General features: G+C 40.6%; 2 protein-coding genes across 3 annotated transcripts; one reads left to right on the top strand and one right to left on the bottom strand.

Moving 5' to 3' along the window:
* Positions 1-1,886: 1,886 nt before the first annotated feature.
* LOC103776351 (scaffold attachment factor B1-like) lies at positions 1,887-6,446 on the bottom strand (the record flags this gene model as incomplete). The annotated part of the gene is made up of 5 exons (XM_008943859.1): positions 6,255-6,446; positions 5,248-5,332; positions 3,468-3,532; positions 3,101-3,379; positions 1,887-1,949 (listed from the first exon to the last, which is right to left on the bottom strand). Coding segments are annotated over exons 1-5 (684 nt in total), but the record flags the coding sequence as incomplete, so codon positions are not given.
* Positions 6,447-6,899: 453 nt separating this feature from the next.
* On the top strand, positions 6,900-12,563 carry LOC103776350 (scaffold attachment factor B1-like). Of its 2 annotated transcripts, none has more exons than XM_008943858.1 (6): positions 6,900-7,189; positions 8,487-8,574; positions 9,793-9,857; positions 9,943-10,149; positions 11,411-11,473; positions 12,033-12,563. In XM_008943858.1, the coding sequence occupies exons 1-6, from the start codon at positions 7,001-7,003 to the stop codon at positions 12,108-12,110; spliced, it is 690 nt and encodes a 229-aa protein (XP_008942106.1). In that variant the 5' UTR covers positions 6,900-7,000; the 3' UTR covers positions 12,111-12,563. The 2 variants fall into 2 exon arrangements, with proteins under 2 accessions (XP_008942106.1, XP_008942105.1); XM_008943857.1 differs by having other exon boundaries at positions 6,950-7,189; positions 9,778-9,857.

Below are 12,563 nucleotides of genomic sequence, written 5' to 3'. Positions count from 1 at the left end.
GAAAGCAAATAGGTTCTGTAGAAAATTCCCGTGATGACAATGTATTCCTTCTTCTGAAGTCCAGTCAGTGTTTAATTTCTGTTCTGTACCAAAGCTTTGTATTACCTATGCTCCTGTATTTATATTCATAGGGCTAAGTACAGTGTGATATCACAAGATCCGTTTTCAGAACCTTTTTACTTTTAAGGCTCATTTCTTAATGCCACTCCAGGCAACAGTTCTATGGAACCATTGAATCACACTAAATACATTTTTTCGACACGCAGTTATTCACAGATCTGGTGATATGACTGGGTTTCCAATCTCTATGGCCCTGCATGACCTGGATTGGCCACCATAACAGACACTACAGTAATGCATTTAAAAAAAAAAAAAAAATCCCAAACAATAAGGGACACAAAAAGAATTAAATGAAGAATGAAAGTATTCCAATCCCTAGGATATTTTTTTTTTTTAAACCGAACCAATAATAATAAAAAAAACCACACAAAACAGTACCTGGCTCCAAAGGTAACTCTTCAAGTTCCTGCAGTAAAAATGATAAAAAAACCAGAAATATCACTATTTCCTAAGAAGTCATGATATTATTCTGAAAGACATCTCTCTCCCCCCCACCCAAGACAGAAAGGAATTTGGGGAGAGTTAGTATAAATTAGCCTACTTCAGCTTTCAAAAGGTTGAATTTTAAATAAATTTCTCACAAGAAGGTGTAATGTTAATTTTTAAGGTCTTAAAATTTTACAAAACATGTAAAAACTTCACTACTTCTCAAATTCAGACACCTGTTGAACATAGCACACATTGGCCTGGCTAAGTAAATCAACAAGTTTAAGTAGAATAAACCAAAGCTTCTCTTGGTGTAACCCTTCTCTAGGGTCCACTTCCTAACATCTTTCTGAAAACAGGATGAATAAAAACATCAGCTTCACCTGGAGCTACAGGTGTCATTAACATACCATGAGCGATCTTGAAACAAAGCCAGCATTTCTGGAACAGATCGGTTTCAGCTTTCTTGTCAACAGGGGATATGTACACTTTTGATGGAAGTTAAATATAATGTAAGGCACTGAGTCAGTTTATACAACAGATGAAAACACTTCAATCTACAACTGAAGTGCTGCAGTTAAACTCCCAGCCCTGAAAAAGGGTTGGCATATGGATGATGTCCAAAACCAGGCAAGACCCTCCAAATTGGTTTTCACCCAGGGTCTGGCCAGTCTTGTGTGGCTACTTGTTAGATCACCACCAGGTGCCCCCACTTTCCACATTAACTTGGAAGTGGGTCAAGAAGCCACCTCTGTAAGAACTGACTCTGCATGCAGTGGAGTCAGGAGGTCTGTCCACATAGTGCATGTGCTGTGTGGGGATTCTGGGTATCAGAAGGGCTCCCTAACTCTTCATGGCAAACAGAGTTAGCAGGGTCAGGACATTAAGCTGTCCGAGTACCTACTACATAACTGGACTCATGGCTTGGCTACTACCATTGCCCACAGCTTGGTTCCTGGGCTGGCTTGCTTACTTCTTTGTGTCAGCTACAGTGGGTGAGTGCATTGACTTGTTCCTCGCTCTGGTTGTCTGGCACTTTGTATCTCTGGTGTGTTATGTAGTAGCAAAGGGAGAAGTGTGGCTGGCGATCTGCCTGTTAATGATAACATCATTCTGTATTGGGCAATTAGTCAACAGAAGAACCAAACTCAGTCAAATATGTATGACCTGATAAACAGAGAGATCCATCTTCATCCACATGGTTAGAAAGGCATTAGTTCCTGTCCTTTACAGCATAGGAATGCACCACTGTGTAATATGTGTACTTACACTGTTTCAGCATACAGTTTATATGGCATATGCCTTTTTGTTTGTAAAGAAAAACACTGGTTACCATTTACCTTTATCACAGTTAAATCAGATGAAGAGGCATCTAAACTGTTTCCAACATCTTCAGTCTCTACCTTTAAAAAGTAAACAGAAGATATTTTGTTATCTAGAGGAGAATGGTATTGTGAGTGAAACCTGAATGAGGAATAAAAACTTTATTTGCACTGGCAACTGATACTAAGGACATATACCTAGCATCTAAACCAATAAGGGTAAAAATGGACCAATGACCCCCACACCTCTTCCCAATCCCCAACAACCAAAAAAAGCTTTCTCATTACCTCTCAATAATGTTGGTCAGCTCACAATAATCTTTTAAGGATGGGGATTCCAACAGCAAGTTTCCTCTTTCTCTCTTATTTAGAAAAACAATAGAGCCAAGATGTATATGGGACTCTTAACTATTTTCTTTCTGATAAAAGATGACCACAGGAGCTTACCTGGACTTTGGTAGTTTAGTCACTGAAAAAATGTACTTTTTGGGTACTTCTTTTTGACTTCAGGATAGGGGGTTAAACTTATCTCTGCAGCTTCCAGATATGGGGGGCAAGGGGGAAACCATTCAACTTTAGAATCTTGTAGTCCACACAGATGACACAATGTATACGTGCACAACAAAGAGCTATGGTGCCCTATTAGACGGGGCAGAAATAACTTTCTTCAAATGCTTTGCTGTACATTTCAGGAGATAAACACTTGACTTTGAGGGCCCAGACTGACAATGTCATTTAAGTAGGGCAACAGCCAGATGGACACGGAAAGCCAACATAAAAATACTTTCAATAACTAAGTTACTGTGAGACTCTATCTTAACAGAAAAATAACCTAGGATATAGTTCCCAGAATACTGCTGTTCAGCTGAAATGAAGTAAATAAGGCTACAGCACTTGTATGCCTCGTACATCCTCCTAAATAAAGACATGAAAATGGGAATGTAAACATAAGGCAAGGCAGAGAGTTCAAAGCATAATTAAAAATGAATGCTTCCTGGATTACTATGAATTTGTACAGTCATATGTGTACAAACAAAACGTATGCATTTTAAAGTCAAGAATGCTATTTCTACAAATACGTAGAAGGAAAAAAAAAAGCAACGACCACAAGAACTAGTAGAGCCCCAAACTGTTTCCAGTACTCTTTAGCTACTCTTTTGCTATTTAATTTTTAAAAACTAAATAAATAAAGGAAAAAATAATCTGATTCCACACACATAAGAGATGCATACCATCACTATTGGTATTTCTCTTGATTCTTCTTTAATTTCTGAAAATTGTGGGGACGCCTCCAAGTTACCTACAGCAAATTCTGTAGGCTGATCTGGAAGTTCTTTCACTTCTGCATCAGCATTTTCTTTACTATCAGACAGTGAGTCAAGAATATTATCAGCACTGTAATCCTCTCCGCAATCTACCGCATTGCCATTATCTATTTCAGCTTCATCTAACACACTAATATCCATCATGTCAATATCCTGCAAGTTATCCAAACTTGCTTCAATATCCTCCTGTAAAGAGAAGAAAAGTATATATAATAGTCATTGTAACTTGAATGCAATGCTACCACTATTTTCCTTCAAACACAGCCCCACATACCTGTCCATCTCCTGAATCCTCTTCCAGTCCATTATCTTCTACTCCCTCTTCATCTGGTCTACGTCCTAACAATATGATCGTTAGAATGAAAAGAAGGTAACATTATATATTCTTCAGATTTTAATTTTAATCAGAGTCAGTATTCCATTCAATATAGTTATCTGCTTTCTCCTTTTTTTTCCACAACTGAGTGTTCATGTAACATCCCAGTTCAGTAGCTAGCAGACCCCAGATTGTAGCATGTTTATCACAAGCTTGAGAGGCACTGCTGTGCACTCCTCAGAACATTTAGCTCAGCTAAGACAACAATAATTTATTATCTTATTTATTACCTTTCATTTATTTACAGACATTTACTAGAAGAAAAAGATTTAAAAAGCAACCAAATGAAAAACTTAACACAAAAAAACACTGCAATGCTTCATTCACCAGCTGGACACAAGAACTGACATAGCAGAATCCAGTACACTAGTCTCAGTACCAAATAGTGAATCCTCTAACTCAGAGCTGAGTAGTTGTTTCATCTTTTATGAATGTTATTGAACATTGAACTCCCTTGAAAACTGCAAGCACATAACAATAAAAAAGGGAAAGTGGATTTAGAGCCAAGAGGAACATCTCATCTCTTTCTGTCCCAACACTAAAAGTGCTATAACACAGGTTAGGTATTCTTCTGAGACTTGGAAATGAACATGATTACCAAAGATCTCTCTGCTTTTACCCACAGGTGTGACATGTTCTCTTACCACTTAAGATTTAACATTTTAGTTCACATGCAAATGTAATATCATTCCAAACTGGACACAACAAAAATCTGGGTCAAATACATTGGTTGGCAAAACATTTAGCTTCATCTCACAAATTTACATTGTGTAAATCAAAATAACTTAATATCCTTCATTGAAATTAGTTATTGTGCTGAGCTCTAACACAACTTTCACTATAATTTGATTACAAAATAAAACCAAACTGTGCTAATTGTTAGTAAAATAGCAGATAATTTTTCTTCATCAGCATTATGTAAAACCATGTCTCACCATTAGAAAAATCATGCGCAAAGAAAGCCTTAAAACCATATCCAATTTCAAGTTTTGTTTAAAAACCAGCCTTCTAGGGAGAAAAATGAGACTGCTATTAGCTATGAAACACAAAACACTACAGAGATTATTCTGAAGTTGCTAAAAAACCTGCCTATCTACCTCAAAAAAAACCACCACAACATTAATATTTCTCATAAGTAAAAGAGGCACATAAAAAAAAACAATTACCTATTTTAAAACCCACTGACAATGCTGCAGCATTACTTAGTATTTCCTGCCACAAATGTCAGGGAACTCCAAGAACAAACCAAGAAGTCCTTCCAGTGGACCAATTCCTGCCTTATGTACATCAAGTTCTGTGAATAAATCACCAGTAAGTTTAATACCATACCACCCATCTCTAAAAATCTGACAACAATTACGGGGAGGAGTACAAGCAACATATGGCATTAAGAGTCGGAACCAAGCAACAGAAGATTCAAGTGTGCTTAATTTCTTCCAGAGAACCAGTTTTACCCAAATCTGGCTAGGTAAGTAATGTTAACTATAGCTTTAGGACTGCAAAACATTCAACAACAGTGCCAGAATTAAACCAAGCACTTTTTCAAAGAGAAAAGCAGACTTCAGGAAGATAAGCCAAGTTCCATTTCATGAGTAAAAGTTGTGATATAACACCAATAAGTAACTGAAGAGAAAACTCAAGGGGGACAGGGTAGAGATTCTCTCTAACTGCCCTGTACCTTTGCTGCTTCTTTTTGGAGTTTTCTTCATATTTTCTGAAACCACTGGAATTTCATCAGGATTCCCCCCTTCCTCCTCAATAGCCTATTAAGAGGAAAAGATAAAGACAGATATCAATACAAATGTAAAAATTCCATCTGTGTACTTCTGTTGTGTTTAAAAGCTGGACATCAGAGGAAGAAAACAAAAATGTAGTGCTTTGAATTAGCACCAGCTTGGATACACAAACCAAAAGACAACCAGATCAAAGCAACAAGCACACTGAAAACATGTTGGTGTAAAGCATATTTCTGGAAAGCAGTAAGCAGCATAACCTTGACCAAAAAAGTCTGCAACAGTGTTTACAACAGTGCAGATATCCATGGCAGTGCGACAAAGAACCTCGGCTCTAAGAGACGGCAAGCATCAGGTTCAGTGAAGGCTGTCCACGTGCTGCTAACATACCAAACATTCTGATGAGGATACAGTGTACAAGCTACCAGCTAGAAAGCCAGGAGGAAAAAAAAAAAAAAAAATCAGTACGCTGCAAAAAGCTTAATAGATAGTGTATAGAACTGTAAATCCAGAAGCTCAATGCACTGCGGAAAGCCCGGTGATGGAAGAGGCTAAAATGGTGGGGCCGGGTACCGCAGCGGACACACTGTGCTGCGCGGGGCCGGGAGACTGGAGGTGGGGGCTCGCTGCGTAAACGGAAACGCCAGACTCGCACACACATACACCTCACCGCTAATACACGAGATCGGCGTCTCAGAGACGAGCCTATGACGACCAAGCCTGGGGCCACGCTCACCACGTACGGAAGGCTCGCACCGGGCCTGGCGGGCTCCACGAAACCACCCCCAGAGCCCAGCGAAAGGTCCCTGCTATCCGCAGGCCCGTTCCCTCCGCTCTGCGGCCGCTTGGCGCCATTTTCCTCGGCAGTGCCTGGCGAGCAGGAGTCACAGAATCACAGCACACGACCCGGCTACGCCTTCCCCCCGGCAGCCCCGGCGCGTCTCCTGCTCACCCTCCTCAGCCGCTCCATGAGGACGCTCTTGTTTCCACTGCTGTCCAAATTGCGGCGCTTGAGTTCAGCCCGCAAGTCTATCACGCGCAGCTCGCTCAGCCGCCGCCGGTTTTCAGGCTCTGAACTGGAGACTCCAGACCCACCCAGGGACGCAAATTCTCCCTGCCCAGCAGCTGCCTGACTGTCTGCCATGAGGCCGTTGTTTCAACTCGCACACGCGGAGCAAGGCACAACGGCGAAAAGCCGCAACTACACCACAAAATGGTGGCAAAACCAAGACGCACTTAAAAGAAAGGGGGAGGAAAAGAAACTGCAGCCCGCACGCGCGCTGACCAGACCGCCCCGACGAGTTGCGCGCAGGCGTAAGAGGACCGCCTCGCCGCCGACGCGGGCTACTGTAAGTGCGTACCCGTCCTAATTCCTTTGACGACAGCGCCGCAGGAACGCGCAGCCGTGATCTGTTTTGGCCCTCGGACGCATGCGCGAGCCCCCCTCAGACACTGGCTGTGCCACCGGCGCCTGCGCCATAGTTCTCATTCAAGTTGTCTTCCAAGCCCCGCCTTCCCTCCCTCCCCCCGCTCCTCATCGCCCTTCTTTCTGAGCCTGCGCGTAGTGGGGTTTTCCCCCTCCACTTGGTGAGTCTTGGTCTCCCCACCATTTTGCGCTGTGATCGGACGGTTAGCTGCTGGGTTGTGCCGTATTCTCCCGTGCGTTTGGGCTTGAGGTGGAATATCGAAGGGGCCTTGATGGCGGAGAGTCAATCAGCGGCCGGGCTGGGGGACTTCACATCCCTTGGTGGGGCTGCGGCTTTCGGCTCAGAACCCGAAACCCGGCGGCTGAGCGAGCTGCGAGTTATCGACCTGCGGGCCGAGCTCAAACGCCGTAACCTAGACAGCGGCGGCAACAAGAGCGTCCTCATGGAGCGGCTGAGGAAGGTGAGACGCGAACTCAAAGGGGGAGGGGGAGGTGTCATCCGGGTCCTTTGTCCCCAGCCCGAGGGCGCTTGGCGCATGCGCGCTTGGCGTCCCAAGCCGCTGTGCCGAGGGGACCCGTGAGGGGAACGCGAGCTGAGCTGTGGAGTCGCATAGAGCCACTGTGTCCTTCCGCTGCTCATGGGGAGGCGAGGGGCGTCCTCCGGCACCGGCGCGCTTCTTTTCTCAGACCGCTGTAGAGCCGTTCTCCGTGTGGGGACCGCCAGCAGCCCCGCTGCAGTGCTGCTTCTTGCCACCGCCCCTTCCTGTATCTCTTCTTTTGCTTCCTCTGTGCACACTTCACCTCACTCCTTTTCATCCTACCTCTCCGGCATGTATTTTCACAGGCTTCCTTGAGGTGGAACAGCGTAGTCGGTCCTGATCCTTTCACAAGTTCTAGGGGGCCTACACGTTGAGAAAAAAAATAGTCTGATGCGCCTGAGTTCCTGCAGCGTGCTTGTCTGCTGAGTAGGGAGGGAGCCTTGTTTATGGATGAGGGGAACTTTGCACCTCAATCGTAGGTTGATCTGGCTATGGGGTTGTGTTAAAACACCTTACTATTATTCAGTGTTTCTAATGGCTGATAGGGCTGCATGATGTGAACTTGGGTAAGGTTAATGATTCCATCTGAAACATCCTTAAAAATGCTGTTGTATTGGCTGCTCACTTGTCTCCCTGCAGCAGGATGGGGGTGAGAACTGGATAAGTAAAAGTGAGAGGAAGCTTGTGGATTGAGATAAAGACAAGTTTGTTTTTTTTTTTTTTTTCTAAACGGAAGGGGAAAACAAGAAACAACAACAGGGGATAAAAAAGGGGGGGAGGGAACCAAGGAAAGCAGTTGATCTAAGAAAAAACAGTTTCTCACTTTTAACCAACTAAGGTTGAGCCAGTCCTCAAGTAATGGCAGCCTCACCAACTTTGATCCCTACCCTTTTTGTTGCTGATCATGACATTGCATTGTCCGGAATATCCATTTGGTCAGCTGGGGTCAGCTGTCTCAGGTGTGCCTCCTTCCACCTTGTTGTACAGCCCCAGTCTGCTCACTAGCAGAGCAGGATGAGGAACAGAACAGGCATTGATTCTGTCGAAGTGCTGCTCAGCAATAGCTAAAACATCCCTGTGTTGTCAACACTGTTCTCAGCACAAGTCCCAAATATAGCCCCATACTAGCTACTGTGAGGAAAATTAACTCTGTCCCATTCAAAACCAGTACAAATGCAACCCAACAAATAACACAGTAGATGTCTGCTGTCTCCCATAGGCCATTGAGGACGAAGGAGGAGATCCTGAAGAAATTCCTGTGGCCTCAGAACTGACCAACAAGAGAATGCCAAAAAGAACTAGCAAAGGTACGGCATCTAGACATACGGTTTCTTTGTTTCCGTATAGCTAGAACTTAGCATACAAGTTAATGTCTCCTGTTTCGTTAAGTTGGTTTTGAGTTTGGTTTTCTTTTTTTTTTTTTTTTTTTTCTCCAATTAAGTGCTTTTTCTTTTTCCCTTATGGGAAACAGTATAAATTCCACTGTATTAGTGCATGATAACAAGTTTAAACAATATGACACCTAACCATACTTAAATTAGCAAGTCTTGAAACCTGTAGATGAGACTGTAAGTTGCAGATGTTTCTGTACTTGTGACTGTGAGTGTAGAATTGTCAGGCACAGGCAAGCAGCTGCAGCATCAGATCCTGTGGAAAGCTCTGCCAGAGTATATTAAGGTGGCTTCACAACACCCCAAGTACTAATTTCCTTGCTGTAACTACATACATTTTCTTTTTTTCCTAGAAGCCTTTGAACCTCCGTCAGCATTGGGATACATTTTTAAATGCAAGAAGTTACAGTGGGATTAATTAGAACCATTGTTGCATAAATAACAAATGTGTATAACTTTTGGTAGTGTCAAATTTAATTTAACTGTCTGTTGTTTTGAAAATAAACTTTTTAAATAGCTCATTAGTAATTTTAAGTATATATTCCTTCAACAAACATTAAATATTATGTGGGCTGTGTTACGTGTGGTTTATTTGAATTGCCCATTGCCAGTTCTTAGAGAGATACTTTCTGAAACTTAGTACTTTCTTTAAGATAACAGGGTAAAAATAGACAGAGCAGTTTTTGAATAGTGATGCAAGTTTGTTGGTGGCAGATAGGCCTCAATGTGTGCAAGATCTTAAAAGTGAAGATAAATTCTAAAGCAGTTTAATTATTTAAATTAGAAGAGGTGGTTGGTTGGTTTGTTTGTTTTTAGTAATGATGATAGGGTGTTTCTTTTAAATGGAACATCTTCGTAGGCGGAGTTGGGATTTTAGGTATTGAACTGTTGTGGAATGAGAGGACTGTAGCTGTTGAAAAATATAGCTATGCTCCTTCTAGTTCATGCTCATGCCATTCACTTGTATCGAGTGGCAGGTCATCCTCTGGTATATCCAGACAGACCAGGACTTCTGAGTTAGGGTCTTAATGATTATTTGTTGAAACAAACACAACACTGAATAGATTATTCAGCAGAGAGTAAATGTGTTATGAATTTTAGTGCTATCTCTCACTTCAGTGTTATTAGTTTTAGGAAGAAAACCAGAAGAAGAAGGTGTTGAAGACAATGGACTAGAAGAAAACTCTAGAGATGAGCAGGTAAGTGAAATAATGGTTGCTCTTACTAAGAATATGGATCATTTAACCCACAAAAAATACGTATTTACCCTTTTTCTTTCTGTAGGAGGATATTGAAGCAAGTCTGGATACCTTGCAAGACATTGACATGATGGATATTAGTGTGTTAGATGAAGCTGAAATAGATAACAGCAGTGCTGTAGACTGTGGAGAAGACTATAGTCCTGATAATATTCTCGATTCACTGTCTGATAATAAAGATAATGTTGAGGCAGAAATGAAAGAACTTCCAGATCAGCTAACAGAAAATGAGGTAAGTGAGTAGACATCATTGTAAACTTTCAGAAGGTATTTAAAAAGTGTGTGGACACATGAGCAAGTTATTTTACTGTAATAGAATGTAAGATGTGAATGTGATAATGGATTATATTTCACATTAACAGCTCTCATGTACTACTCTTTAAGTAGTAAACGTTCCTGGACTTATCAGAGGTTTGAAATGCTCACAGTAGATGGGTCACAGCATTCCTTACCTTGCAGCAACATCTTTTCTTGCCATGAAAGAAGCCTCAAACTGAAAGTAATGTATTAGTTTCAGTGTTCCCTCTTCCCATTTATATGTGTTTAAGTGTATATATGCATATGCTCAGCCATCTAGATACTTATACATATGGAGAGAGGAAAAAAGTTTTCAATTTGAATGATTTGGAAATGTTTTCCACAGAAATAATGTTCTGGTTTAAAGACTTTGTGGTACAATTTTCTCACAGAGATTAATAAAATAAGAAAATCTTTACGTATTGTGTAGTGCCCTTTTTTGACATTACCAAGCCTTTGACTTCGTATTGAAAGCAACTTACAGTGTCTTTTACAGGTAGTATAGTATAGTCTCTGCTACTGAATGAACAGGGTAATCTATATGTTAAGTTCACTCTCCAAATAGTATCCTTTCTTGGATCCTTGTGGTCTTTTTTTTAAATTTTAGGCTTTTGGCTCCTAAAACTGAACAAATTGTCCTTCCTTGCCTCCTTATGGTTGGAGGTTTTTTTGTTTTAGTTTTTTATTATTTTAGAGCTGTGGTGTCTGTCTCAACTTTATCATTTGCCATCTGAAAACAGAGTAATTGTGGCAACATTAAGTTAACCTGAACCACTTTTGTCAATCAGAACTATTGTGAATCGTATAACCAATAAGCTTTGATCAGCTTCATTTCTAGCTTCTATTTTTCAGTTGGAAACTCAAGTAAAAAAAGAGGGAAAATGGAAAAATGTGTTACATACCGGAACCACAGAAATGTGAAACAAGTTCTCTTTCTAAATAAGAGTAATTTAGAAATAGGCCATGTCATGTTGACATTAAAATGAAAGGTAACTGGAGAAAGATACTTAATCATCAGGAATGTTTATTTTTTGCTCATCTTACTTCGGTCACAATCTGAAATAGCAACTGAGATCTGTCAGATACTGGAAAATCTTTCTCATGTTATTGCTAGGGAAAATTGAATACATTAGTATTTCTCCATAAGCTAATATTTTTTTGTAAGAAATGCTATAATTCGTTTTTTACTCTTTTAGGAAGATTATGATGATATTGAAAACAATTTAGATGCCCCTTCTTCCGATTTAATTGAAATGAAGGTAAATTGAAAATGTAGCTTTGTTTCAGATTGTTACTATCAGCAGTCACTCTGTACACATAATACAAAAAAGAAAATGTGACCCTAATATGAAATCATGACAGAACCCAAGACATACATGACCTTGTTCAGAATAGTCTGTCAAATGAGAACACACTGTGGGTTTTCCCTACTTTTCAGTCAGCTACCAAGACTTCCTACACTTGTGACAAAGAAAAATGGTCTTGCACTGTTGATTTCTTCTTTCTCCTGCTGATTATATCAAGTAGTAGCTGGGTTTGTTTTTTGCTCTATAGTTGAGAGATGCTTTATTTGCCTTTTTAACACTCCAAGTCAGATATGAGAAAACAGTTGTGGCTGGTATCTTGTTCTGGCTTTAACATGCCAGAAAAATTCCCTATATAAAATACCTTGTTTGAGTGGATGGTTAAAAAAGCACTAAATGTAGTACATGACTTTCCGTAGTTTTCAGTCTTGGGATTGGGCAGGGGGTTGCTATTATTCTACATTACAAAATACATTTTATAAAATCCTCATTCTGTGTTTCTTTTCCCAAACAGAAAATGGAGAAGCTACACTTGGAGCCAGGTACTGTTAAAGAAAAGCATATTCCAGTCTTTACAACTAATACTTTTTAAACCATTAACTATTAAAAACCCAGGCAAACAAGCATAATTTGCATTATTTTTATGATGGACAATCCAGATCATGCAGGGTCATAGAGATTGGAAACCCAATCATATCCCCAGATCTGTGAAGTGATTCTTGTCATCTTTGAAATATTTCCAGTGAAATGAAATGGTTTAAAAACCTGTTAAACTACATAAATGGATTTAGAGAAGTTAATCACAGTTTAAAAGCTAAAGATTCTACTTGTAAACAGATCTTGTGATATCGCATACACCTTAACTTTGTAACTAAGTAGAGATCAGTGAAAGCAATAAAAAGATATTGTAGGTTACTAAAATGTAAAGATTAGTTACTGGATACAGAAGAAAGAAGAGAGTTTCTTCATGGAAATTTCATGCAGATACTTTTCAATTTCTGGACTGCAAACACACTCATGCACCATCAGAAGATGCCCAGTTCTC

Source organism: Merops nubicus, unplaced genomic scaffold, assembly GCF_000691845.1.
Source record: "Merops nubicus isolate BGI_N331 unplaced genomic scaffold, ASM69184v1 Scaffold11997, whole genome shotgun sequence".
Lineage (NCBI taxonomy): Eukaryota > Metazoa > Chordata > Aves > Coraciiformes > Meropidae > Merops > Merops nubicus.
The sequence above is the reverse complement of the archived record's forward strand: the minus strand, read 5'-3'. Positions and strand labels throughout refer to the sequence as shown.

Coding starts and splice junctions, on each gene's coding strand:
- LOC103776350 (XM_008943857.1), top strand. CDS start 7,001: ATGGCGGAGAGTCAATCAGCGGCCGGGCTGGGGGACTTCACATCCCTT. Junction 7,190..8,486: donor TCATGGAGCGGCTGAGGAAG/GTGAGACGCGAA, acceptor TGTCTCCCATAG/GCCATTGAGGACGAAGGAGG. Junction 9,858..9,942: donor AAAACTCTAGAGATGAGCAG/GTAAGTGAAATA, acceptor TTCTTTCTGTAG/GAGGATATTGAAGCAAGTCT.